Raw genomic sequence first — 27,420 nt, 5'->3', positions numbered from 1 at the left:
GGAGATGATGACAGAGATCACTCCTTTGCCACTGGAGCAACTCACTGCAGTAACTACCAGATCAGGAGCAAAGGGGCAACCCAAGACTCCTAGGAAAAAGTCAGCAGCAAGCACTCCAGTGCTTCCAACAGTTACACCTGTTACTCCCCCTCCAGCTGAGGCTGAGAGGGAGGTACAACCCTGTATGGTTGAACTAGACTCTGAAGAAGAGCTAGTGGGAGGCCCAGAACTTATTGGAGATCTAGACCCTGAGGACCATCCTGAGCTGCAGTCGTTACTGGCAGAAGGTGGGCCCAGCAGGGCAGCTTTCCGTAAGGGACAAAGAGAATGTCCAACTCTGGAGGGTCTCCGCCAACAGGCAGCTGCTCAGACTGATGGGCAGGAGCCTGGGAAGTATAGGTTGCATATTCTGTCTTTTTCCCTCCCTTTTTCACAACCTTAGTAGAGTGCAATCTAGTTAAGCGCTCACCTCTGTATGAAAATAAGTGGTGTTTTACTGTGATTTTCTAATAGGGAAAAAGGGGTGTATATATCATAATAACTGTGTTTAGAATATTTTACAATAAGAGTGCTGGAGTGTTTCAACTGTGTGTTTATAAATAAATAATTATATACTTTGATACCAAAGCTCTGGTCAGTGTTTGCTTGTATTATTGTATCTGTGTGCCTATTGAGTATACTTTGCATACTGCCTAACTCCTCTTGAGGGAAGTCTGACTGCTCAGCCACAGCTACCAGGTAAATCTGGGTGGTACAGACTGCTACCAAGTGGGTTTACTGCTAACACCTGTAGTCTTAAATCTTTTGCAGTGGTCCCTAAGGGAACTGCACAGGCTTCTGCCTAACAGAAATCACTCTGATGCTTTTGGTTAGGGGAAACATCGTTCAGGAGGAGACTCTGACTCCGGCAAATAATCACAACGACGGGATAGGGAGTCTGCCACTACATTCAATTTACCTGGTATGCATGTGATGTGGAAATCAAATTGGGCGAAGAAGTGAGCTCATCGAGCCTGTCGGGTGTTGTAACACTCGGATTGCCTCAGGACCTGCAGGTTCTTATGGTCAGTCCGAATGGTAAACGGATACCTGCCTCCCTGAAGGAAATGGCGCCATTCCACACAAGCAGATTTCATGGCCAGCAATTCACGTTCAATGACGGAGTAGTTCCTTTGACTGACATTTAGGGTTTTCGAGAAATAAGCGACTGGATGTTCTACTCCCTGAATTTCTTGTAGAAAAGCTCCTATGGCGGCTGCTGAGGCGTCGGTTTCTAGGATAAAGGGCAGATTTTGATCTAGCTGTTGTAAGATGGGTGCTGCACAAAATGCTTCTTTAAGGTCTCCAAAACTGTCTTCGGCCTCAGCAGACCATTTCAATGGTTCCGAAGACTTCTTGAGAAGTGTAGTAATGGGTGTGATCTTTTGAGAAAAATTTGGGATGAATCTCCGATAAAAATTAGCCAAACCCAAGACCTTTTGGATGTCTTTAACCGAAGTGGGTGATGGCCAATCTAGTATGGAAGACACCTTGTTGGGATCCATCGACATTTCCCTTGATTAGAAAGGATATACCCTAAATAAGGGATGGACGAGGCAGAAAACACGCATTTGGCGAGTTTGACTGACAAGTGGTTGTCTCCAAGTCTTCGGAAGACCTCCTTTACATGTACTTCGTGTTCCTCAGGATTGCTGGAGTACACCAGGATATCGTCGAGATACACTAAAGTGGTTTGATATAACAGATGGGAAAATAGCCTGTCCATAAAATGTTGGAATACTGAAGGGGCGTTAACCAATCCGAACGGCATCACTTCATACTCAAAGAATCCGAACGGAGTCCGGAAGGCAGTCTTCCATTCGTCTCCTTTCTGTACGCGGAGAAGGTGGTAAGCATTCCTTAAATCAAGTTTGGTAAATATTGTGGCTCCATGGACTGCTTGTAGATTCTCAGTTATCAAAGGCATGGGATAACGATCTTTCATTGTGACCTTATTTAAGTCTCGATAGTCAATGCAGGGCCTTAATTCTTTGGATTCTTTCTTGGAAATGAAAAACAGAGGCCCCTGCGGGGGACTTCGAAGGCCTTATGAGCCCATTGGCCATATTGCTGTCCAAATATTCTCTGAGGAATTGTTTCTCCTCCAATGAAAGCGAAAACATCCTGCAAAATGGCATCAGAGCTCCCGGAGTTAAGTCAATGCAACAATCTTCGGGTCGGTGTGGAGGTAGTTCGATGGGTTTCTTCTCTGTAACTACGTCAGTAAACTCCTTTAGGTAATGGGGCAAACAATGTACGGTCTTGGTCTCACAACTGTTCGTAGTTTTAACAGTTACAAATTTGGGCTCGGGTAAACACTCTGACTTACAAAAGGGGGACTGAAAATTCAGTAAGTTCTTCGTCCAGTTAATATTGGGGTTGTGCTTGCGTAGCCAGCATATTCCCAAGATGATGGGGAAGTGAGCGGCTCTGATGATGTCAAAGATGATCTTTTCGGAGTGTTGTTGTATCGACAAGGTGAGTTATTCGGTGGTGTGGGTGATCATGCCTGAGCTCAATGGTTCGCCATCCACCCCTTCTACCTTCTGAGCTTCTTGTTTGGCTATTCTTTTGACACCCTTTTGTTCGGCCCAGCGAGTATCTATGAAATTGCCGGCTGCCCCACAATGAAGTAGAGCTAAGGTTGTCACTTCCGTTACCTCCAATTTGAGAGTTACTATGACCACCATCAAACGGGAGTCCTCCGAAGTTTCCGATGAGGACACCGATAGAGGAGCATAAAGACTTGGACCAGCCCCTCGGTAGTGAGTCCCAACACTTACCGAGGGCGAGCGTTTCCCGACCTTTTGTGTGGAACATCTGGGCAATCCCGTAGCATATGTGTGGATGCCCCGCAATGCATGCACAGGCAGCCATCCCTGCGTCGTTTGCGTTCCTCCGGTGTGAGCGGGGCTCGAGTTGTGCCAATTTGCATTGTTTCTTCCTTGTAGGTTAGTGGGAAGGGTACTGACGTGGACGGGTGAGTTTCCAAGAGAGGGGGTACATTTAACTTGGTTCTCTTTTTTTCCATGCGTCATTCTGTCATTCTGAAGTCGATTCGGAGTGTAGTGGTCAGGAGCTCAGCAAAGGATACAGGATTTTCATTCCGGGCTAGTGCATCTTTTAGGTCTTCTCTCAAACCTCGCTGAAAAATGGCATACTGTGCCTGCTCCTGCCAACCAGCTTCAGCTGCCACTTGTTTAAAAGCTGTTATGTATGTCAGAAGATCCGAACTTCCTTGTCGGATATCAAGAAGATCTTCCGATGCCAAAAAAGTGCTTTCGGTACGCAGGAAGGTCTGCTGCATCAAGGTCTTGAATGTAGTCCTGCAAAACTGGGTCAGGCTGGTTTACCAGTGGGGTGGCCCATACCAGGGCGTTACCTGTCATATGGGTGATCATAAACCCCACCTTGGCATGGTCGGAGGCAAATGTTTGGGGGCGAAAAGAGAAGTGTAGATTGCAGGCGTCCAGGAATTCTTTGACCCTTTTAGGAGAGCCATCAAACTTGCCCGACACTAAGGGAAGTGGTGGTAGGTCAGTAGAAGGTCGTTCCCTCAGTCATGCGTTGCTGAAGGGTAGCATTAGCTGCCTGAAGATTCTGCATTTCCAAATTCAAACTCTGAACTGCGGCTACAAGTTCTTGTACTACTGTCACCATGAACTGTGATATCTTCGTCAGAGAATGTAGAATCCAAATCTCCTCCCTCCCCTAACTCCTCACCTTCGTCCTTCTTCCTAGAACCCTTCTTTTCGTTCTTCTTGATCGCTCCTTTTTTTTGTGCAGGTATGGACAGCCACGGAAAGAAGCCACTGTGTCGCTAAAAAGGTGACCAGGGGCCCCCTCCCGGGAACGCAGAGAAAGGGGAAAAAGCCCTTAGGCACAAAAAACCCCTGAGCAATCTCAGTGTCTCTCTGGAGATGCATAGACTGGCCACTCTTGAAGATGAGGCCCGACCAGAAGATTAATCCAGCGGAAGAATCAGTAGAAGCCCCGGAAGGGTGCAGTCCAATCGGTGTGTAGCTCGGTAATGGGAACCAGGCACGAGGAAATAGAACAAGGAGAAGATGGCAATCCAATATACAGGCCGGGATCTGGTACACGGAAGAGCAACAGCAGGAGGAATCCCAACGGGTAAGGAAAAGGCAATCCAAAATACAGGCCGGGAATCTGGTACACGGGAGAGCAACAGCAGGAGGGATGCCAACGGCAAGGAAAAGGCAGGAAAAAGGAAGAAATAGAAAACACTAGAGAGCAGGGAAACGGGGCAAGAGAGAAAATGGGAAGGGGGAGGGCTAGCAGGAACTGGAGGGAGAGCGAAGGGGAGAGCAAGCGAAGGCAAAGGAACAGAAGAAAGGAACACTGAGCAGGAAGAAAGGCAGAAAAGAAGAGGGGAAGGCCGGGACCCGATCGGGGACCGGGACCCCGACAAGAATACAACGGACAAGTAGGCAGGGAAGGCTCAAAGCAAAACAGCACAAGCGGACGAAACCAGAAGCGTTGTGACGCGTCCGCAACCCGGAAGAAGCAGATTTTATGCTCCGGGCCGCGTCAGCGCGCAACAACTAAAACAGTGCTACAGGAGAGCGTGACGGGTAGGCAGCCGTGTGCGACGGGAATTAGTGTCCGTGCCGCCAGCGGCTCCACAGGCACCACCCGCCTCGCGGCATGACAGTGGGACCTGCACACACCACCCTATGTGGAGTGCTGGGGGGTTACTTAGTGATACCCTATCACACTTCACATGTAACATTTTGTGTTACACTAACTTACTTTAAATGGCTGGTGGCAGTGGTTTAGTTTGTACTACCAGTGTGCATTTTTACCGCAGGCTGAATTCTCCGCTGCAGTACAGCACCCATGGGTGGCCATTTTCCCAAAATGGCCCCGGTCTTCTTTTGTTGCCATTTTCTGTTTGCTAGTTCCTTCTTGGTTTTTACTCTGTTAGTTGAAACCGGCTTGAGCCCTTTGTGTGTTTTGCCTTTGGCTAGAATAAGCCCGCCCATGTTCCAGTGTGTCTGGAAAGACAGAAAGTGATGGGGGTCCCGAAAATTCCCTGTGCTTTGTCTCTAGGTGTGCCGGAGTTAAACCAGTTCCAATTGGCGGAGTGGCTTTTTCTGTTGCGTGCTGAAACTACCCCAGTGGCATGGGGTTGTTTACAATTTGTAAGAAAAGCCTGGTATCCGCGGAACAAACTGTTCGTAAGATGAAATAGCACAGGCATTTTCTTTTTTTTGCTATTTTAATGCTTTTATATCCTTCTGTATGAACTATGCCCTACATGGACTGTTTTTATTATTGTTAAACATTGTAATACTTTATGCACTGTTTGTAATTCGGTTTATGGATTTTTCTCCAAATAAACTTAATTGACGATGATGGTTCTCAGATACCTTGTGAGCTTTCCTTGCTTCTGGGGTCCAGCACTCTGTTGCGGTGGCTCAGGCTTAGTTAGTCCTGCTTCATGGGAGTCCGGAGGATCTTCCTGGAGCTCGGGTCCGACTTAAAGACAACACACTCGATTCTGGTGTTCCTCTCCCTGGCAATCGGTTCCTGCAGCAGCAATGGAAGTACAGCCAGCTCCAGGAGGATTTCCAGATGAGTTCGTCTTGGTGTCCACTGGTCCCACCAACTAAAGGGGAGAAGTCGTCCTTTGCAGGGATTCTCTAGTCGAGGCGAATTCTGATCTTCAGCACTGCTGCAGGGCTTCACCGGGCCAACCAACGGTCCAGGAGTTGCAGCGAGTGTCTCTTACAAGTTCTTCTTCGGATTCCTTCGTCCAGTGGTCGACTGCCTTCTGTCTAAAAGGCCTCGCCTTTTATGCAGGTTTCTCCCATTCATTCGCAGCCTAGCTGTCAATCACACAACAGGGTGGCCATCCTCCAAGGACAGCCAGGCAGTCAATCACCTTTGGGTGCATTCCTGTAACCAAGGAGACTAAGCACAGGGAGTTTCGGGCACCTCCCTCACTTCCTGCCCTGCCAGACACGCTGGAGCCAGAGGCGGGCCTCACCAGTGAATCCTCCCAAAGACAAAAGAACAAAGGGACCAAACCTGGTTTGGCACACAGAGTAAATCTCAAGAAGGATCTCAAGAAGGACCTTTCCAACAAGAAATGGTGAAAAAAGAAGACCGGCTATCTTGACAAAATGGGCACCCATGGGTGCTTCATTGCAGCTGCAATTGCAGCTGGTGGTAGAAACACTCAATGGTAGGAAAAAGAAACTCACTGCCATCAGCCATTAATTGTAGAAAGGGTAACATAAAAATGTTACATGAGAAGATAGACAAATCAGAAAATGATGTAACCCCTCCAGCACCCTATTGTAAGATAGTGTGTGCTGGGTCTATAAAGAGTTAAAAGTATGAAGTCAATTTCACTTCACTGCTCTTGGAAATAGTAGTTTTCCAAGAGAAGGTATTTAAACCTTAGCAGAAATCCAAAAGGATGTCTATGTGACACTGCACTGAAGGTGCTGTGTGAAACAATGCAAAAAGATGATGCCTATGGAGTTTGTCAGACTCCAAAACCAAAAGAAACACAGTGTTCAAATCACAGAAAAATACATGAGAGTGGGGAAAAAGGTCTCACTCCCTCCAGGATAAAAATAAAAAGTCCTAAAGTCCAGCAAAAGAGCTGGGGTCTCTAAGGTAGAACGGAATTAGCACATTTCTGAGAATTCTCCCTAACACCGAGGTTGGGGACTTCAGGTAGATGGGACAAACCTACGACCCAGCAAGGATCCAGATGATCAAACAAGCAACAAATAAGACAGCTGGGAGGATAACCCACAAGGCAGAAGGCTCGGAGTCCAGAAACATGTGGACAGACGCAAAGAACCTAACCAAGGTTCCAAGTAATCACAGGGTCAGCCATCCAGAAAGAAACGGCCACGATGTGAGAAATGGTAGAAGGAGACCCATGACAGAGCTGAGGAACGAAAACAACAAGATACTTGGTTTCAGTGCTAGGAAGACTCCCAACATTAAGCCACTTCGGCCTGAAGGACTTGCCAGGAAGACAGCAATGCAGACCAGCAAGACATCCCTCAAAGAATCAGCAAGCTACGAGGACAGTAGGAAGTAAAGAAGGATCCTTGTAAAGCGCCCAACAGCATGGGAGTAGGAGGGGGCAAAGGTACCCTTCTGATAATGCATTCCCTCAGGGACTGCCCGTCCATCAATTGCATCACAGTTACATAGACAAAGGTTTTGGCGGCCAACCAATGAGTTTAGCCCAAAAAACACAAACACCAAAGACGCAGTCGCTTGCCCACTGGCTTTAGAATTAAATTCTGCACTAACAGTACTCCTTCACTTGGTCTCCCTTGTGAGTGATCTCTACCACATACCAGTATCTAGCCCTCCCAAGAGTTGAAGCCTTACTGCTCAGTCATGTCTACCGGTGAGAACTTGATAAAACTTGGTTGAAACCAGACTGGTCCATTATAGGTTGGTCTTCCAAAATCAAATCCCATTCCAGTGATGGCATAGAAAACCCCTGCTAACACGCTCACATTGTTAATGTAAACAAAAGCATGATGAACTGTTGGGTTGCAGTGTCACGCGCAGTCGCTAGGTTGTATGTGCTTTTCTCAAACACACTGTTGCAACTATCACTATTTTGATTGAGCTATTTTTGGGATGCTATGAAATTAAAGAATACGGGAAGTATGCTTGTGCCCGCACCCTTCTGCGCCAAGATAGATAAGTAACAAAATTGAAACAGCCGTTGCAGCTCAAGTACAATTTTAATTTGTTCAGTTTATTCTGTTTCTTAGCCCCTTGCGGATCTCAAATCCGCGGACACGTGTTTCGGCGTATATGCTGCGCCTTTCTCAAATCCGGGCCTTTGTATGATGTTGTGGTTTCCCCTTAAACGGTACAATTTTTTATATCTTGTCAGGCAATTCCTGGGTTCAATCTCACCTCAAAATTCAAGTGCTCCTGCTCCAAGCGTCGGGTTCCTGCGACAAACAATTGGCTAATATAGGAAGAACTACAAATATATAAAGAAAGTACGATAATCACAAAGAACAAACAACATAAGTCACGCAGGTACAAACAGAAGATATCTTCACAAGAAAAGTTCCTCAAGGTCTAATGAAATTAAAGAATACTGGTCCATCCACATTCACTGGGAGGAGTGTGTCTTTCTGCATGCAAGAAGGGATTACTACACAAGCAATGGGAAAACCAGCTTTCATCGAATTGTCCTACCTCCGTGTGAGCATCAGCCCAGAGCAGCTGGGAGCCTGCTTTGTCCACAGCCAAGCCGTTCGGCCAGCCCAGGTTACTACTGATCAGAACCTCACGGTCAGATCCATCCATTGCAGAGCGCTCCAGCTTTGCATTCTCGCCCCAGTCTGACCAATACATGTACCTGAAAAAAGGACAGAAGTTACACATTAGAGGGTCAATCAGTTGAGCTCTCCTCCCTCTGTAGAGTCTGGATATGTCCCAATCTAGATCGTTACTACAGACACACATTTTCCCACAAAATAGTCAGCTACCACACCCAATACCACCACAACTTTGGTCCATGGCCATCTTAATACCCTCCAGTAATTGGCCTCTCCCTGCACTGACCTACACCCTGAATCCAGGTATGCATTTAGGCGTACAGGACATTACGGCCCGTGTACTTGTTCTTTGAATTATTAAGAATTTCCCAATGTGGGATTGTGAATTTGAAAGGAGAGTAAGTAAAAATCAGAGGTGGTCTCTGGCTGCTCAAGGTCACAAAGCTGCTCTTAGCACCTGTTCAGGTGGATTTTCCAAATCAATCATTTGTATTTATTACATTTTTTACATAGCGCTTTAAGCCAAAGCACTTTACATGAGCAACAGTGAATACATTACAAGCATTACATAACGAGACATGAATCAAATAACCAATAACTATATAAAGTACAATTTACATAAGAATGAGTGAACTTGTGCAGTAGGGTAGTTGTGAGAGGGGAGCAGCAGAGAGGGGTCAGGATGGAGTTTGAAGAAGGTAGGATTTTAAAGAGGAGCGGAAGGAGGAGTAAGAGGTGGTGGAGCAGATAGGGGTAGGGTGACAGTTCCAGTGAAAAGGAGCAAGAAGTTGGAAGGAGTGGAAGCGGGATGGAGCGCAGGGTGCAGGTGGAACAGAGAGTAGGAAATGATCAGCAGAGCGAAGTGGGTGAGAGGGAGAGTAGAAAGAGGAGAGAGGAAAGGGAGGCTAGAGCGAGACCATAGAGAGATTTAAAAACAAGACAGAGGAAGTTGAATCTAAGTTGGGAATGAAAGGAGAGCCATCCCAGTGAGGTGAGTGAAGAGGAGATGGAATCGCGAGGAGAGAGAAGGCAGAGAGAACGGATGGCAGAGTGGTAGATGGATTGGGGGTTAGATGTGAGGAAGGGAGACCGAAAAGGAGAGCAGAGCAATAGAAAAGTCTAGAAAAGATCAGAGAGGAAATTAGGAGTTTAGTGTGGTGAAAGGTGAGGAAGGGTTGGATTTTGCAGATGTTATAATGATGGAAGCGACAGGCACCAGAGGTAAGAGAGATGTGGTGAGTGAAGGAGAGGTTAGAGTCTAAGTGCAGGCCGAGATTGCAGGCATCGGGGGAGATGGATAGTTGGGAAGGAGGAAAGAGGATGGAGGGTGGTGGGGAGGCGGGAGAGAGGATGTTAGCGGGAAAGAATAAGACTTCGGTTTTGTCAGTAAGTAGAGTAAGAAAGTGAGAGGACATCCAGGATTTAATAGCAGAGAGGCAGGAAGAGAGCTTGAGATGGATGTCAGGGGTAAAGGAAGAGAAAGAGAGGAATAGCTGGGTGTCATCAGCGTATAAGTGATGAGAGATACCAAAGGAAGAAATGATAGGAGCTAAGAGAGAAGTGTAGAGTGAGAAGAGAAAAGGGCCGAGCACCTTGTGGTACCTCCCCAGGAAACAGCAAAGGTACGATTGGAAAGATAGGAAGTAAACCAGTTAAGGACGGAGTCTTTGAGGCCAAAGGAAGAGAGAGAGTTAAGAAGTAGAGGGTGATCTACAGTGGAATCTATGATGCCAACCTTTTACAGTGAACAGGGAAAAGAAATGATGTCTAGTCAAACTCAATCAAGGTAGGGTAGCAGAGCAGGCAGGCTTAGACTCAGGATGGTGTGCGAGTGGTCTAGGGCTACAATGAGGCACAAAGAGAACACTCCAATCATTCCAGTTAGATAGAAGATGTACACAAATATACAATTGTTTATTAGGCCTCTGAATAGACTCTAAGCAATAAAAACCTAGGTTAAGTACAACTAATACTTTTACACATACTAGCAAAAAGTACCAGTACTCTGTAGACAGACAGAATAACACTCATTCATTTTTGAAAATCAATGATTCTATAGGTCACTGTTCTGTGTCGCTCATCGCTTGATGTGCTTTGCACTCTGAAGTAAATTGTACTGAAAATGGGTGCGTGTGGCTGGCTTGCAAACCTCGGACCAGGCGTGGAGGGGAGGCGAGAGTTTACGTGCGGCAGCATACTGTGACCTACTGTGTGCTCTCCCCACCTGTCGCATAACCCTGGCGCGGTGCTGTGTGTTGCGGTGCAAATATCTCAGAAACTGTGCATGATAGGGCCTTATTTTTTTATTATTTTATTTTTACATTTATGATAAGCCCAAACCAGAGGGTATCACAGCGTAGGTTACAGTAGGCTTCAACTCTGGTTCCATAGAGGGGAAGGTTACAAATTAAGAATTACAAATTAAACATTAAGATTACTTAATCATCATATATACTTTAACCTTAAGTCATTGAATCACTTGTTGCAGAGCAGGTTGGGCAATAAATCCATTTGTTAGAATGCAGGTAAAGTAACAAAATACAGACAGGAATTACATTTGATAGGCTATTCAAGGTTTCATTTCTTGGTGTTAATATTTATTGAAAAGCCACGTTTTTAATGTCTTTTTGAAGTTCTGATGGGATGGCTCAATCCTAATGATTTGGGGGAGGGTGTTCCAGATTTTGGGTGCCATTAACGGGAAACTAGTCTCTCCAGCCCTAGAGGATTTGAAACTTGGTTTTCAAGGACTTTGTTTCTCGTGTAAACATGCTTAAAATTAGTTTTGTCCTGTATTTCTACGGCCACATTGAATGTTTCGCCGATTTCAGGCAACCGTGTGATGCGTTGAGGTGATGAAATCCAGGGAAAGGGGCGGGTGAGCAAATGTCATGTAGCTAGTAGACAGACATGGTAACAATATCATTACTTGTTGAAAATCTATGATCCTGTAGATCCCTGTACCGAGTCGCTTATCATTTGATGTGCTTTGCACTCTGCACTGAGAATGGGCACAAGTGGTTGGCTTACATACCCTGGAGCAGACGTGGAGGGGAGGCCAGCTGCAGCATACTGGGACATTCTGTGCACTCTCCCCACCTGTTGCCTTACTCTGATGTGGTGCAGTGCGGCGTTGCAAATATCTCAAAAACAGTGCATCCTAGTGTTAGGTAAGAATTGATGTAGTAACACTGTGTGAGACTACACAACACTTATCTGCTTGGTATTAGGTAATACACCTTTTGGTATAGGTCTGTACTACACAAGTTGGTAGTGTGACTGAGCAGCCAGGCCTACCTCAAGAGGGGTAAATGTGAGCAGTAGAGCTGTAGCAATGAAATGCGCAAATACAAGTATCCAAGTAACGCTTACAGCCAAGGTTTTCAGTTATAAATAGTTATGTATTATTTAACATCCATTTTTAAATACACATTCTTTAAAAAGGGCAAGGTAGGTACAAACAAATATACTTCAAAATACTTTTCAGAATCAAACAAGTTATTAGATACTCTTTGGATATTCTTCTTACACACTTCCTACACCATGAGGCGACTTCATTCACAAGGACAGTAATGGCATTTATAGATCACTAGTTCTACTTTGCAGATTCTGAGGTTGCAGAAAGGAAAGGCTAAAGGAAGGAAAAGGTTAAACAGGTTCTCAGGGCATGCGAGTATACTTAAATCTTCCAATGAAGTCTAGACAAGCCTTTCCAGGCAATAACAGTCTAAAACAAGTTACTACCTATGAGGGACAGAAATATAAAAGTCAATGGACTAGAAGAGTCTGCAGGGAGCCAGGACAGCCAAAGTCAATTGGAGCACAGTCTACGGAGCTGAGGCACTTCTTAGATAATCAAAGTCTTTCACAAAGTTAGAGAGTTGGCAGAAAAAACACTTGAAGGGTCACAAGCTGTTAAGCTTGTGAAAAGCAGAGTTGGAGTAAACTCTAAATGTAAGCCACTGCAAGCCTCAACTGAGAAAAGCACAGCTCAAAGACACTGGGCCTCATTAGGACCCTGGCGGTAAGGGGTCTACGCCAGCGTTAGCTGCGCCGACCCCTTACCGCCAACTACGAGTTCCCAAAGCGCCATGGTCATTTTTCCGCCCGCTTTTTGCGGGCGGAGAAATCCATGGCGCTATGGGACCTTGGTGTTAATTACGCCACCGTAATTTACGGTGGCGTAATTAACTCCTTCCCCACTCCCATTATACCCTATGGGGCCGAAATGGGAATGGGGAAGGGTAAATGGGTCAATGGGGACTTACCGCCCCGCCGACCTCGGAATGGGGCGGTAAGTCCACCATCCGCCATGGCGTAAACGGACTTTACGCCATGGCCGGAAAGTCCGTCGATGGCGGAAAAAATCCGCCAGGGTCGTAATGAGGGCCACTGAGTTAAGTACCCCAAGTCTAAACAGTACCTCTGGTTTGAAGAAGAGTGGTCCAGCTGGATTATGTCCTGGTGCAGCGATGCAAACCCTTGTACCTGAGCCTCAGTCATGGGGACAAGAGGGAGGACGTCTGGAGGACTCCTGCACAGCAGTTCGGAGGCAGCTACAAACTCTTTTCAGATCAGCTTTGTTCACGGTTTCTTTGTAGGGTTTTTCTTCCAGTGGTCGACTCTGCCTCTAGTCCCAAAACCCTCACCTTTTAAGCAGGTTTCTCCCATTCATGCACAGCCTAGGCTGTCAATCACACAGCAGGGTGGCTGTCCTGAAAGGACAGCAGCCAATCAGGACTGGTTGCATTCAGGAATTCCTAGAGACAAAGGACTTGGGAGTTTCGGGAACCTCCCTCACATCCTGCCTTTCCAGACACACCGGGAGCCAGAGGCGGGCTTCCGGGCTGAAGCCGCCAAAGGCCAAACAAACAAAGGGCTCAACACGGCCTCCACGCACAGAGTAAAACCCAAGAAAGACCTCACAAACAGAAAATGGCAAAAAAAAGAAGACCGGGCCATTTTGACAAAAATGGTCACCCATGGGTGCTATACTGCAGCTGAGGATTCCGCCTGAAGTAGAAAAGCACAATGGTAAGAAAATTAAACCACTGCCACCAGCCATTTAAAGTAGTGAGGGTAAGATAAAAATGTTACATGAGAATGTAGGATAAGGGGCTACTAAGTAACCCCCCAGCACTCCTCATACGATGGTGTGTGCTGGACCTACAAAGAGAAAACGTAAGTAAAGTCAATTTCACTTTACTATTCTTGGGAACGGTAGTTCACACAAGAAAATGTATTTAAACCTTATGAGAAATCCAAAGGATTTCTCTGTGACACTGCACTGAAGGGTGTGTCACCATACAAAAGTAGATGCCTATGGAGATTGCCAGACTCCAAAAACAGAGGAAACACCTAATCCAAATCAGGTCAAAACAAATGAGAGTGAGAAAAAGGTCTCACTCACGCTAGGGTTTAAATTAAAAAGTCCTAAAGTCCAGCAAAAGAGCAGGGTGTCTCTAAGGTTGAAGGGAATTAGCACAGAAATGAGAATTCTTCTTAACACCTCTGCCCTTTTCCGAGTGGTCGTAACGACTAAGGAGTTGGGTGTAGCATGACCCCTAATGTAGAGCGGGTGGGAGGGCAATTTGGAGAAATAATTTTTCCATTTTAGGACAGTTTGTCTGAAACCTGACCTCTTACGACCTTAAACCCTTCCCTGGAGTCTACTCGACTGGAGAATGGGCCTGAAACACAGGATTGGTAGAGTTTAACTCCCTATTGTCTCTGTGTGCTTGAACCCCTTCTTCCCCGGGATCCAACCCTTCCCTTTGATCCACAGCTAACCTTGTTTTCTTGGAAAGTGTGCTCTCCGTCCTGCTTTCAGCGCAGGGGCGCGTTGATTGATGCAGGCTCGTTGCTGCCTAGTTACTTTACTGGCAAGAGTCCAACAGGTAAATATAATGAGTCTTTTGAACAGTTCTCTAACTTCGTTCCTTTCCTTCCTTAGATGATGGCCGGCGTCCGGGGATGGCGAGGGGCTGCTGAGAGGAGTAGCGCTGAAAGTGAGTCAGAGCGCTATGCGCGATTCGACCCTTTCGTATTTGTATTGAAATGAGTTCTTTTTCTGTGTCTTTTAGTGCTGCGACGTTTTCAGCGTGGATGCCGGTTATGAAGAAGAAATGCAGTGAGTAAGCGCGGTATGCGGCGCCTCTAGATGTTTCCACGCTAACCTGGAGTGTCTTTTCCCTCTTGCAGATGGATGAGATGTTCCGGAGACAGAGTTCAGCAAAAGAGCGGCTGGGATTCAGGTAAGCGTTTAAAGCTCGTACAGTCTTTAAAAATAAGCAAAGATTTGATGAATGCTTACTAATGCCTTTTTTCTGTTCTTTTCCTTTTTCCTTAGGAAGAGGCGTGCCGGGAAGGGAATGACACCGCCGAAGATGCCCGCAGAACAGAAGAAGCAATGAATGATGGGCAGAAGCGCCTGCAAGGTAAGGCTGTTCCTAACGGTGTTCTTGTTTTTGCAGGAGCTGAGTGCAGAAGAAAGATGCAGGCCTACTGGAGACCGATCCGAACACGGCGAGTGTCACGCTGCAGGTGCAGAAAACACAAAGCATGTTTCTCAGCCTGGGCATGGCTTAAATAGTCTCTGGGTATCCCAGGTGTCTCTGGGCTGAACCACACCCAAAAGACTAGACTGCACATGCAGTTCTGGGAACCGAAATATGTGGGGGCATCCATCTTGTCCCCATCAAAGCACTACAAGTCCAATCCCCAATCTTATCCTATGGTAGTGAGTGAGTCTGGTGCCACAAGTGCCAAGTCTGACTCCAAGTGGGTCTTTGGAGGGATGGAGAGGCCCTTGCGGGCCATGTAGGTGATCGTGGCCTGGCTCCAGCCTGACATCTTGGAGGGCTGGGGACATGAGGGGCAGGAATCATGACACCAACCTATTGGTTTGTGGATGGTAGGCTGTTGAGAACGGGTAGGTCACTCCACAGTTTTTCCACATGGCTTGCATGTAGTGGGACATAAAGTTTGATCCCCTGTTAGAGATAACCTCCTAAGGAAAACCTACTCTGGTGAAAATACTAAGTAGGGCCACTGCCTGATCAGTAACAGTCCTCATAGGTATGGCTTCAGGATACTTGGTAGCATGGTCTACAACAGAAGCAAAAGATTAGGTAAAATACCCAATCATACAGCCGCTCTCTGAAATCCCAATCTGGGTTTTATATTAGTTGAAATTTTACTAAATGCGGTTAGTGTGACCATTCCAGCTGATTTATGAAAAAATTCAGAAGTCGTTGTGGTTTTCAAGGTCGGTTTTATCCATCAAACCAAAGTTTTTTAGTCAAGAAGTCACGAATAATCACTAATATCGTTCTTCATGAGGAAGGATTTGTCACAAGTCACTCTATCTGTAGACTTATATTGTGCCAATGCATTTCGGAATAAAACAATTTCTTCATCAGGGCAAGTCTAATCCAGTTAAACATAACATAACATCTGCATAAAATTGTGCCAGCCATATCATGGATAGGGTCCATATATAATCAATCCCATTTTCAAGGCATGTGTGTGTGAACATGAACATGAACAGTCATCATCCACATGGTTAAATAAAATGATTAAATAAAATAACCCAAATGGTTAAAAATGTGAAAGATTGCACATACCCAGAAGTATCCTATGCAGAATCAGAAGGCAGGAAACAATGGCAAATAAAGAAAATGCAGAAAACAGATCAGTACCACGGTTAGTAATGGTGTCATGTAACTGATTTAGGAGGGAAAATGGTCCATTACCTTATGTAGGTGAATGGTGGCGTTTTCTAAGCTTCAAAAAGCAGACAGCAGCACCAAGCTCGGTGAGCAGTGGCTGCAAACAAAAAAATATGTATAAGGAGCCTTTCAGAGCATATGCTGATGCATCGAGTAGTGACAAGCGTGGAAGTTGCCTTACCGCTTGAAGAATACGGTGCAGAGCTGTTCTCTCCGTGTCTGCCGAAAGCAGACTGTCCTTGTTGCATCGGCGCGTTGCCGAGCAACCTGATTTTATGTGACACGTGATCGCGGCTCCTCGCTGAAGAGCGCGAGCCACGATCAGTGTCTGCAAGCACGCCCATCGGCATGAAAATCTTGAAAGCAAATAATTATGGGATATCCTGTGCATATTCTGGAAAAAGTCATCACCAAAAATGAAAAAAAGAAAAAAAGGAAAAAATGCGAAACTCATGAACATGGAAAAAATATTAAAATACCAAAAAAGTTACCTGACGGGCTAATAAATGGGGATATCCAAATTAAAGGGGGATATCGAGAGTGAAAATTAAGAGGGAAAGAGCTGTTCATAGAACACAGGTCAAGAAATAATGTTGCACAGTTATTCATGTGTGCCCAAATATAATTACACAATAAACAAACCCTTAAAGCCAAAACTCGTGGCTATATTTTGCAATATATACGTGTCCCTTAATGCCGCTAGTGGTGTCGTCTTGAAAGGCGGCACCTTGGGCCCTGGATGGGACTCCAGGAAGCGCAGTATGTGGGTCACTATATCAAAATCATTTACATATGTATGTGAGAAGTTATATCCATTCTGAGTGACCATCAACATTCAGGTCATGTGTATATTGGTGCCATCTGCACCTAGGTGCTGATCCAAACAAGAGATTGCGACATGCACTTAGAAAAAAACAGAAGATTACAACATATAATTAGAGGAAACAGTGAAAGTTAATCTCCTCATTTAGTCCATTAGGTACCAAACTGCCAAGTTTATCAATCCAATACGTTTCTCTACGATTCAAACATTGGCATACATCCTCATGAGGACTATTCTTAGTTAGCACTTCCAAAATCACAAATCTAATGTGACACGTTATGTCCATTGGCCATCCAATGACGTGCCACGGCAGAGTTAGTGTTCGCATTACGAATACAGGACCGGTGTTCACCCCACCTCAACTTGGCTGTTCGTATTGACTGTCCAACATAGAATTTCCCACATGGGCATTTAATACCATAGATGACATTACTACTGTCACAAGTGCCAAAAGTTTTAAGCATAATTTTCTGTCCTGTTCTAGGATGGTTAATGATGTTCCCTTTGATAACAAAGTTGCAGTTGACACAATGAAGACAAGGATAGGTTCCAGTTCGCTGTGTCATAAGTTCTTTAGTTGTGGGTTTCGTTTGCACCAGTTCATCTCTGAGGTTCCTACTGCGTTGGTAAGCAAAGACAGGTTTCTCACTGAATAGATCTTGTACTCGGATGTCATTCTTGAAGATCTCCCAGTGCTTCATGATGGTTCTTTTGATTTTGTTACTTTGCGTGGAAAACTTGGACACATATACCGGTGACTTAAGTTCTCTCTTGTCCTTGGGATTCTGTCCTGACAATAGAGTCTCTCGTGACAAAGCATCAACCTTGTCGGATGCTAGATCCAATTCATCTTGCTTATAATCCATGGGCCAGAAATTTTCCTTTCATCTCCATCTGTTGCATTCTATAGTCTTCGGGGTCACTCACTATCTTCTTGACCCTTAGTAGTTGACTGTATGGCAGGTTCTTAAGTAGGCTCGGCTGGTGGAAGCTGAGACGGTGCAGGAGATTATTGCGATCCGTCATCTTTCGAAACAGTGAGGTACTGTAGTTGGTCAGTTGCTTCCTAACTTGGACATCCAGGAAAGTTATAGTATCATTCGAGAGCTCCCTAGTGAACTGTATCCTTTGGTCAATGTTGTTAAGATATTCAAAAAATGTCTCGAAGGACTCTCTGGTCCCCTTCCAAACCCCAAAGATGTCATCTATGTATCTCGTCCATATCCGAATATCCTTATTCCATTCATGTTTGTCCAGTACATAATCTCTCTCGAACTTATGAATGAAGCTGTTGGCATATGAGTGTGCCATGGTGGCCCCCATTGATGTTCCTGCAGTCTGTAGAAAAAAATGATTGCCATACTGTAAATAGGAATTCTCTGCAATAAACTGTAATAGTGCCAATATGAATTCTTTCTGGGCACGGATCTCTGGTACTTTTAGTTACCGAAGATCCATAAAGATGCCACTAAACCACCAGGTAGACCAATTGTTGCAGGCATAGAAAGTATTAACCAACCTCTAGGCATCTACATTGACTTCTTCCTACAGCCGCTAATACAAGAAACTAGTACCTATACTAGGGATACTACCCATTTCCTACAGAAACTCAACTCCTTGACACCTCTGCCAGAAGATTGGATGTTCACTATAGATGTTAAAAGCTTGTACACCTCTATACCCCACGATTTAGGAATAGAAGCGGTAGAGTGGCTTTTACTAAAAGCACCAGAGATCCGTGCCCAGGAAGAATTCATATTGGCACTATTACAGTTTATTGCAGAGAATTCCTATTTTCAGTATGGCAATCAATTTTTTCTACAGACTGCAGGAACATCAATGGGGGCCACCATGGCACCCTCATATGCCAACAGCTTCATGCATAAGTTCGAGACAGATTATGTACTGGACAAACATGAATGGAATAAGGATATCCGGATATGGACGAGATACATAGATGACACCTTTGGGGTTTGGAAGGGGACCAGAGAGTCCTTTGAGACATTTTTTGAATATCTTAACAACATTGACCAAAGGATACAGTTCACTAGGGAGCTCTCGAATTATACTATAACATTCCTGGATGTCCAAGTTAGGAAGCAACTGACCAACTACAGTACCTCACTGTTTCGAAAGATGACGGATCGCAATAATCTCCTGCACCGTCTCAGCTTCCACCAGCCGAGCCTACTTAAGAACCTGCCATACAGTCAACTACTAAGGGTCAAGAAGATAGTGAGTGACCCCAAAGACTATAGAATGCAACAGTTGGAGATGAAAGGAAAATTTCTGGCCCGTGGATATAAGCAAGATGAATTGGATCTAGCATCCGACAAGGTTGATGCTTTGTCACGAGAGACTCTATTGTCAGGACAGAATCCCAAGGACAAGAGAGAACTTAAGTCACCGGTATATGTGTCCAAGTTTTCCACGCAAAGTAACCAAATCAAAAGAACCATCATGAAGCACTGGGAGATCTTTAAGAATGACATCCGATTACAAGATCTATTCAGTGAGAAACCTGTCTTTGCTTACCAACGCAGTAGGAACCTCAGAGATGAACTGGTGCAAACGAAACCCAAAACTAAAGAACTTATGACACAGCGAACTGGAACCTATCCTTGTCTTCATTGTGTCAACTGCAACTTTGTTATCAAAGGGAACATCATTAACCATCCTAGAACAGGACAGAAAATTATGCTTAAACCTTTTGGCACTTGTGACAGTAGTAATGTCATCTATGGTATTAAATGCCCATGTGGGAAATTCTATGTTGGACAGTCAACACGAACAGCCAAGTTGAGGTGGGGTGAACACCGGTCCTGTATTCGTAATGCGAACACTAACTCTGCCGTGGCACGTCATTGGATGGCAAATGGACACAACGTGTCACAGATAAGATTTGTGATTTTGGAAGAACTAACTAAGAATAGTCCTCATGAGGATGTATGCCAACGTTTGAATCGTAGAGACACGTATTGGATTAATAAACTTGGCAGTTTGGTACCTAATGGACTAAATGAGGATATTAACTTTCACTGTTTCCTCTAACTGTTTTCTCTAATTGTATGTTGTAATCTTCTGTTTTTTCTAAGTGCATGTCGCAATCTCTTGTTTGGATCAGCACCTAGGTGCAGATGGCACCACTATACACATGACCTGAATGCTGATGGTCACTCAGAATGGATATAACATCTCACATACATATGTAAATGATTTTGATATAGTGACCCACATGCTGCGCTTCCTGGAGTCCCATCCAGGGCCCAAGGTGCCGCCTTTCAAGACGACACCACTAGCGGCATTAAGGGACACATATATATTGCAAAATATAGCCACGAGTTTTGGCTTTAAGGGTTTGTTTATTGTGTAATTATATTTGGGCACACATAAATAACTGTGCAACATTATTTATTGACCTGTGTTCTATGAACAGCTCTTTCCCTCTTAATTTTCACTCTTGATATCCCCCTTTAATTTGGATAACCCCATTTGTTAGCCTGTCTGGTAACTTTTTTGGTATTTTAGTATTTTTTCCATGTTCATGAGTTTCGCATTTTTTCCTTTTTTTCATTTTTGGTGATGACTTTTTCCAGAATATGCCCAGGATATCCCATAATTATTTGCTTTCAAGATTTTCATGCCGATGGGCGTGCTTGCAGACAATGATCGTGGCTCGCGCTCTTCAGCGAGGAGCCGCGATCACGTGTCACATAAAATCAGGTTGCTCGGCAACGTGCCGATGCAACAAGGACAGTCTGCTTTCGGCAGACACGGAGAGAACAGCTCTGCACCGTATCCTTCAAGCGGTAAGGCAACTTCCATGCTTGTCACTACTCGATGCATCAGCATATGCTCTGAAAGGCTCCTTATACATACTTTTTTGTTTGCAGCCACTGCTCACCGAGCTTGGTGCTGCTGTCTGCTTTTTGAAGCTTAGAAAACGCCACCATTCACCTACATAAGGTAATGGACCATTTTCCCTCCTAAATCAGTTACATGACACCATTACTAACCGTGGTACTGATCTGTTTTCTGCATTTTCTTTATTTTCCATTGTTTCCTGCCTTCTGATTCTGCATACGATACTTCTGGGTATGTGCAATCTTTCACATTTTTAACCATTTGGGTTATTTTATTTAATCATTTTATTTAACCATGTGGATGATGACTGTTCATGTTCATGTTCACACACACATGCCTCTTTTTTTAAAATGGGATTGATTATATATGGACTCTATCCATGATATGGCTGGCACAATTTTATGCATATGTTATGTTATGTTTAAATGGAATAGACTTGCCCTGATGAAGGAATTGTTTTATTCCGAAATGCATTGGCACAATATAAGTCTACAGATAGAGTGACTTGTGGCAAATCCTTCCTCACTAAGAACGATATTAGCGATTATTCGTGACTTCTTTACTAAAAAACTTTGGTTTGATGGATAAAACCGACCTTGAAAACCACGACTTCTGAATTTTTTCATGAATCAGCTGGAATGGTCACACTAACCGCATTTAGTAAAATTTCAACTAATATAAAACCCAGATTGGGATTTCAGAGAGCGGCTGTATGATTGGGTATTTTACCTAATCTTTTGCTTCTACTGTTTTTGGGCTTGGGTGTCTCCAAACCTCTTTCAGTCGGCTCCTGTACACTGAACCATATTTATAAAAAAGTATTCATCACAGAGACCTTTAAGGATACTAAACAGACTCATACTCCCGTGGTGCCCACTCATTTGCTTCCAGCATGGTCTAGGGTTTGTTTATTGTTTAATTATATTTGGGCACACATGAATAACTGTGCAACATTATTTCTTGACCTGTGTTCTATGAACAGCTCTTTCCCTCTTAATTTTCACTCTTGATATCCCCCTTTAATTTGGATAACCCCATAAAACCACGACTTCTGAATTTTTTCATGAATCAGCTGGAATGGTCACACTAACCGCATTTAGTAAAATTTCAACTAATATAAAACCCAGATTGGGATTTCAGAGAGCGGCTGTATGATTGGGTATTTTACCTAATCTTTTGCTTCTACTGTTTTTGGGCTTGGGTGTCTCCAAACCTCTTTCAGTCGGCTCCTGTATACTGAACAATATTTATAAAAAAGTATTCATCACATTAGAGACCTTTAAGGATACTAAACAGACTCATACTCCCGTGGTGCCCACTCATTTGCTTCCAGCATGGTCTACAACAACCAATATAAATCGGTTGCCTGAAGATGTTGAACGGTCTAAGGGACCAACAATGTTGATTCCTACCCTCTCAAAAGGGACTCCCACCACTGGGAGAGGCACCAAAGATGCCACATTCTTGGCTCCACTCTTGCCAGATGTCTGACAAGTGTGACAGCTTCTACAGAATGTATCTACATCAGACCCCATTTTAGGCCAGTAGAAATAAAGATCAATCCTTTCCTTGGTCTTCTTAAAACTTAAGTGACCAACCAAAGGAATCTCATGGGCTAAGTGCAGGAACTGAGGTCTCACCTCCTGGGGCACTACAAGTCTTCTGTAGTTTCCTGGGGTAGACTCAATTGGTTCACAGTAGAGGAGGCCATCCTCCCAGTACAACCTGTGCTTCCCTGGTGGTTCTTGCCCTTCCAGCTAGGAAGCTGCCTGTTGGCAAAGTCCTTCTAGAGTAGGACACTTTCTTTGACCTTTGCTGAAGTCTGCCCTACAGGGGCCACCTTCTGCCAGTAAAGACAGCTCAGGACGGTCTTTAGGATCCAGATCTCCAACAGGGGGAAGGTCTTCTTCCAGCTCTGTGTCATCAGTAGCTGATTCAAACTCTTCTGGTTGGACCTCACACTCAGCCTCAGCTGGTGGAGTAGTCACTGGTGTGACTTTGGACTGTCCTCTCTGGGATGTCCTGGTTTGATGCACATGAGTACTATCTTTCTTGTTTCATGAGACCTTGGGTTTCCCCTTTGTCTCTTTCTTGGAAATAGAAGTTGGCTTTTCCTCTGGACTGGGTGTTATAAGTTCCTCTGTAACAACCCACTGAGGATCATTTAAAGTGAGCTATCTTGCCTTCCTAGTCTGCTCCTGCTTCCTTTTACTGGAGGGCTGGGGGTGCTTGACGCAACTCCAAGAGTTTTTAAGTCATTCCCTAGCAGGACTCTCCCAGGCACATCACTTTGTACACTGACAGGTATTCTTACAGTCATATTGTTGCACTGGATAAGAGCTCGTAGTATTGGAACCATCTGGAGAGGGCCTCCAGCAAGTTTAGTGGGACCTTTGGGTGCCTTAGCAACATCCTCCTGTTTGAAAAAGGTTTCATCCACCACTGTGATGTTGGCCCCAGTGTCTCTAATGGCAGGGGTCTCCTGACCATTTACAAGTACACTGTCCTTGTAGTATTATTTTGTGTTATCTTGTATAGAGTTATACACATCTACATTCTGCTGTTCCCACAGACCCAGGGACACTAAATAAACACTGGCAGAGGCTCCAATAGGGGTCTTCAGCCAATAGTTGAATGTTTCCACTTGCCAAATGTACTTCTCCCTCCGGGATGAAGGCTAAGGAGGCAGTGTGGACCCCTGAAGGTTTACCATTGCATCTGGGATCCCCTTTCACAGTCCCATTTAGATACCCATATCCATCAAGGCTTCACCAAAGTCGTTTTTCCATGAGATGCACTACAAAGTGTCCGCTCGACACCTGGATCAGCTCTGCTAATCTTGGATCATTCCATGAGCCTAATATATGTTCTTGGGTAAGATGGTTGCCCATTTTTCACTTCTCTTCCACTTTTTCTTCCATTCTGAAAGCTACTTTTTGACCAACCTTTCCTAGCCTGTTTCTCGCACCACTTCCTCACTATACTCACAGTTGCTTAAGACTTTATACCACGTTCTCCTATTCTGTGTACCACAACTATGGATACACAAGCCACATTAGAAATTTAATAAGAAACTATACGCCCATACTAGACTTAGGTCATTTGCATATCAACCCTAATTGCTGGTTTTTTGACGAAATCCTATAACTTTTAGCTCTGTGGGAGATGGATTTAAAATGAGGACTGAAAAATGGGATGGTGCCCTATAGACCAGGCTGTCTGCCTTAAAAACAATTTATCTGTTAAAATTGATCTAAAAGTTTAATATGTTTTTCAAAATTGTGTAAAAACTGCTTTAAGTTCTAACTAATTGAAGTATATATGTATTTTCTTTTGTAGACTTTAATTTGTTGAAAAATGCCGCCCCTGGTGAAGAGTTTTTTATACTCGAAATGCTTTTTATTTGTCCAAATGACAAATAAAAAGCAAACATTGTTTTTTATAAAACAGAAAGTTTCAACTGAATCATTTATGGACATTTTCTACAAGAATTGATTGAAAGTTATCAAGATTGTATCTCAAAACATTTACAAAAAATGTTCAAAAGGCCTATCTTGGCCGTCTAGAAAGTGTGCAGGGGACGTGGCTATCCACATTGGATTTCTTCTTTGTACATAACCAGCCTAGGTACCAAGGCTGTGTCTTTCTCCCCCGCACCTCGAAATATTTACTAAAGATTACCATTCTGTTTAAACCTAACTAAACTACATTCAAATTGGTGTGCAAGTGTACTTACCTGTGTTGGGAACCTAGACAAAAGCCAAGGAATCAACTCATTCTCTGTGAAACCCTGAATCCCATAGTTCTATTCAGAAGCGCCCAACCAATCCAAATTGTCAAGTTTCACATCATACATACTCACTGCTTCTTTAGGCATGCAAGATCTCTGGATTGGAAGACCTAGAAAACTCTGGTATAGAAACATTTTCAAGAGACAATTTCTTCATTTCAAGAGCATGTTGCATTTCCATTTCCCTTAGTTTTATGTCCTGATATTTGGTTTCAGCTTGGATCTGTAATCTTTTGAACTCAAACTCAAGCCTCATTCTTTCAAGAGACACACATTCTGGACTCAGTGATGGACCTTGTGGGGTCCCTGTGGCAAAAAGGTTGGGACAAAAGGGCCTGTTAAGGTAAGGGGGGGGGGCTCTCTTCCTGAGACTCCTCTGACTCTTCGACAATATTAGATTTAGACTCTGAATTATCATCCTCATTATAATTTTCCACATTTCCTGGGTTAGTAGGTGTGACGGGCCCACTACCCAGACTGATTATTCAACAGTCTTGCAATCAGTTCATTTTTCTTTCCTTTAACAGGGAGATTCCTGGCTTTACACATTTATTTCAGTTGAGCTACTGTTTGAATGGTCAGGGCTTCCTGCCTGAAGTTATCCATATCTGGCATGTTATACTTGCTTTTCTAGTGGAGCTTAGCCTTGTGAAGGTTTTTAGTTGAACAAAAGTAAATCAAATTCTTAGTGTAACAACTCTACAATAGATCTTCACCGCCTACCACCAGTGTTAGTCTAAGTTTGTATGCAGTACCCTCTGGGAACATTACAAACAACTCTGACTACAGGTATAGGAAACCCACCCTTTGGTATTAGCTTGTACTACATAGTATTGGTAGCATGTTGAGAAGCCAGGCTTATCTCAAGAGGGGTCAATGTGAGCTGTAGTGGAGTTACAAAGAGATTTACAGTTACAAGTATTCAAATAAACTCTTACACCCATGGTTTCCTGAATAAACACGTATTAATTTATTTATCAGTCAGTTAGAATAAGCCTTCTTCAGGGGAGCAATATAACAGTAACACTCAAATACACTTCAGGAAATACACCCTCTTAACATCTCTAAATCAGTAGATACCCTTTTGGGATGGCCCACAGGGGCTACATACACCCTCAGGTGACTTCAATTGCTAGGGTGCTGGGGACATTAATAGATCACTGTTGCATTTAGAATTGTATAGTAATAAGTCAAAGGAAAGGGTTATTTAGAACATACAAGAGACCAAATATTTTCAGATCCCCCAGTAAGAGTGATTCAGTGAAAGAGACTACGCCAAAGTCAATAGGCAAAAGTCTATATGAGCTGAAGCACTTCTTTGTAGGCAAGTAGAAAGTCTTTGCACAGTGTTTTAGAAGTCTTTGAAGAAAAGAAGAATCAAATATAGGGCCACAAGCTGATTAGACGTATGAGTAGTAGAAGATGTAAGCAACTCTACAGTAAGAGGTAAGTTCTCTCAGACTTTACAGTACCTTTAAAATGAAGAAAAGTGCAGCAGATGACATCTGTTCCTGTGCAGCTCTTCAGTTCTCACTGTTCCTGGGCCTCAGACATGGGGACAAGAGGGAGGACTTCTGGGGACTCCTGCACTACAATGGGACGGTCACCGCTCGCAACTGGCAATCTTCAATTCAGTGGCTGTTCAGTGTTTCAGCTCCTCGTGTCTACCACAAATGGCAACACCGAAGTTCCTGGCTGTCGAGATGGACTTTCCTTGCTTCTGGGGTCCCACACTCTGGTGAGGGGGCTCAGGCTCGGTCAGTCCTGCTTCCTGGGAGTCAGTAGGATCTTCCTGGAGCTCTAGGCCAGCTTAAAAGCAACACACACAAACTGGTGTTCCTCTCCCTGGCTATACGGTTTCCAGCAGCAACTCTGTGGAAATTCAACCAGCTCCGAGATAGATGTCCAGGTGGCTTACTTTGGAGTTGATTGGTCCCACCAACTCAAAGGGAGAAGTCGCTCTTGCAGTGGCTTCTCTGTCGATAAAAATTTGGAGTTTCAGCACAGCAGCAGGGCTTCACCGGGCAAACCAACGGTCCAGGAGTTGCAGCAGGCATCCTCTTCAAGTTCTTCTTCGGTTCCTTAGTCCAGTGGTCGACTCTGCCTTCCAAGCCAAAAGCCTAGTCTTTTATTCAGTTCTCTCCCATTCATTGCAGGCTAGCTGTCAGTTACCCAGCAGGGTGGCTGTCTTTGCCGGACAGTCTGTCGGCCAATCACCACAGAGTGCATTTGGGTCTCCTAGGAGACGAAGCACAGGGAGATTCGGGCACCTCCCTCACTTCCTGCCTAGCCCAGACACCCTGGAGCCAGAGGGGGGCTTCACTCGTGAATCCCACCAAAGGCAAAGCGAACAATTGGACCAAACCCGGTTTGGCGCACAGAGTAAATCTCAAGAAGGACCTTTCCACAAAGAAATGTCGATAAAAGAAGACCGGGCCATTTTGACAAAAATGGCTTCCATGGGTGCTTTACTGCAGCTGCAAACGCAGCCCACGGTAAATGCACACCATGGTAGTTAAACCGAAACCACTGCCACCAGCCATTCAGTGGGAAAAGGGTAACATAACATTGTTACATGAGAAGCTAGACGAAGGGGATACTAGGTAACCCCTCCAGCACTCTATGGTAAGATAGTGTGTGCTGGGTCTAGAGGGTTACAATGTTAAGTAAAGTCAATTTCACTTTACTGCTCTGGGACACAGTAGTTTATCCCAGAGATGGTATTTAAACCTTTGGGAAATCTGAAAGACTTCCATGTGCCACTGCACTGAAGGTGCTGTGTGACACAATGTAAAAGATGATGCCTATGGAGTTTGTCAGACTCCACAACCAAAAGAAACAGTGTACAAAATCACATTAAAATACGAGAGA

General features: G+C 44.5%; 1 protein-coding gene across 6 annotated transcripts in view; it reads right to left on the bottom strand.

The window, feature by feature from the left end:
- LRP4 (LDL receptor related protein 4) overlaps nucleotides 1-27,420 on the bottom strand; it is a 565,328-nt gene that overhangs the window by 225,108 nt on the left and 312,800 nt on the right. For all 6 annotated transcript variants that reach the window (XM_069623191.1, XM_069623193.1, XM_069623192.1 and 3 more), the window contains exon 26: nucleotides 8,260-8,422. In XM_069623191.1, coding sequence (XP_069479292.1) covers nucleotides 8,260-8,422 — 163 coding nt within the window. The remainder of the gene's footprint in view (nucleotides 1-8,259; nucleotides 8,423-27,420) is intronic.

The sequence above is a fragment of the Ambystoma mexicanum genome, chromosome 11, assembly GCF_040938575.1.
Source record: "Ambystoma mexicanum isolate Mex_15411 chromosome 11, UKY_AmexF1_1, whole genome shotgun sequence".
NCBI lineage: Eukaryota > Metazoa > Chordata > Amphibia > Caudata > Ambystomatidae > Ambystoma > Ambystoma mexicanum.
The sequence above is the reverse complement of the archived record's forward strand: the minus strand, read 5'-3'. Positions and strand labels throughout refer to the sequence as shown.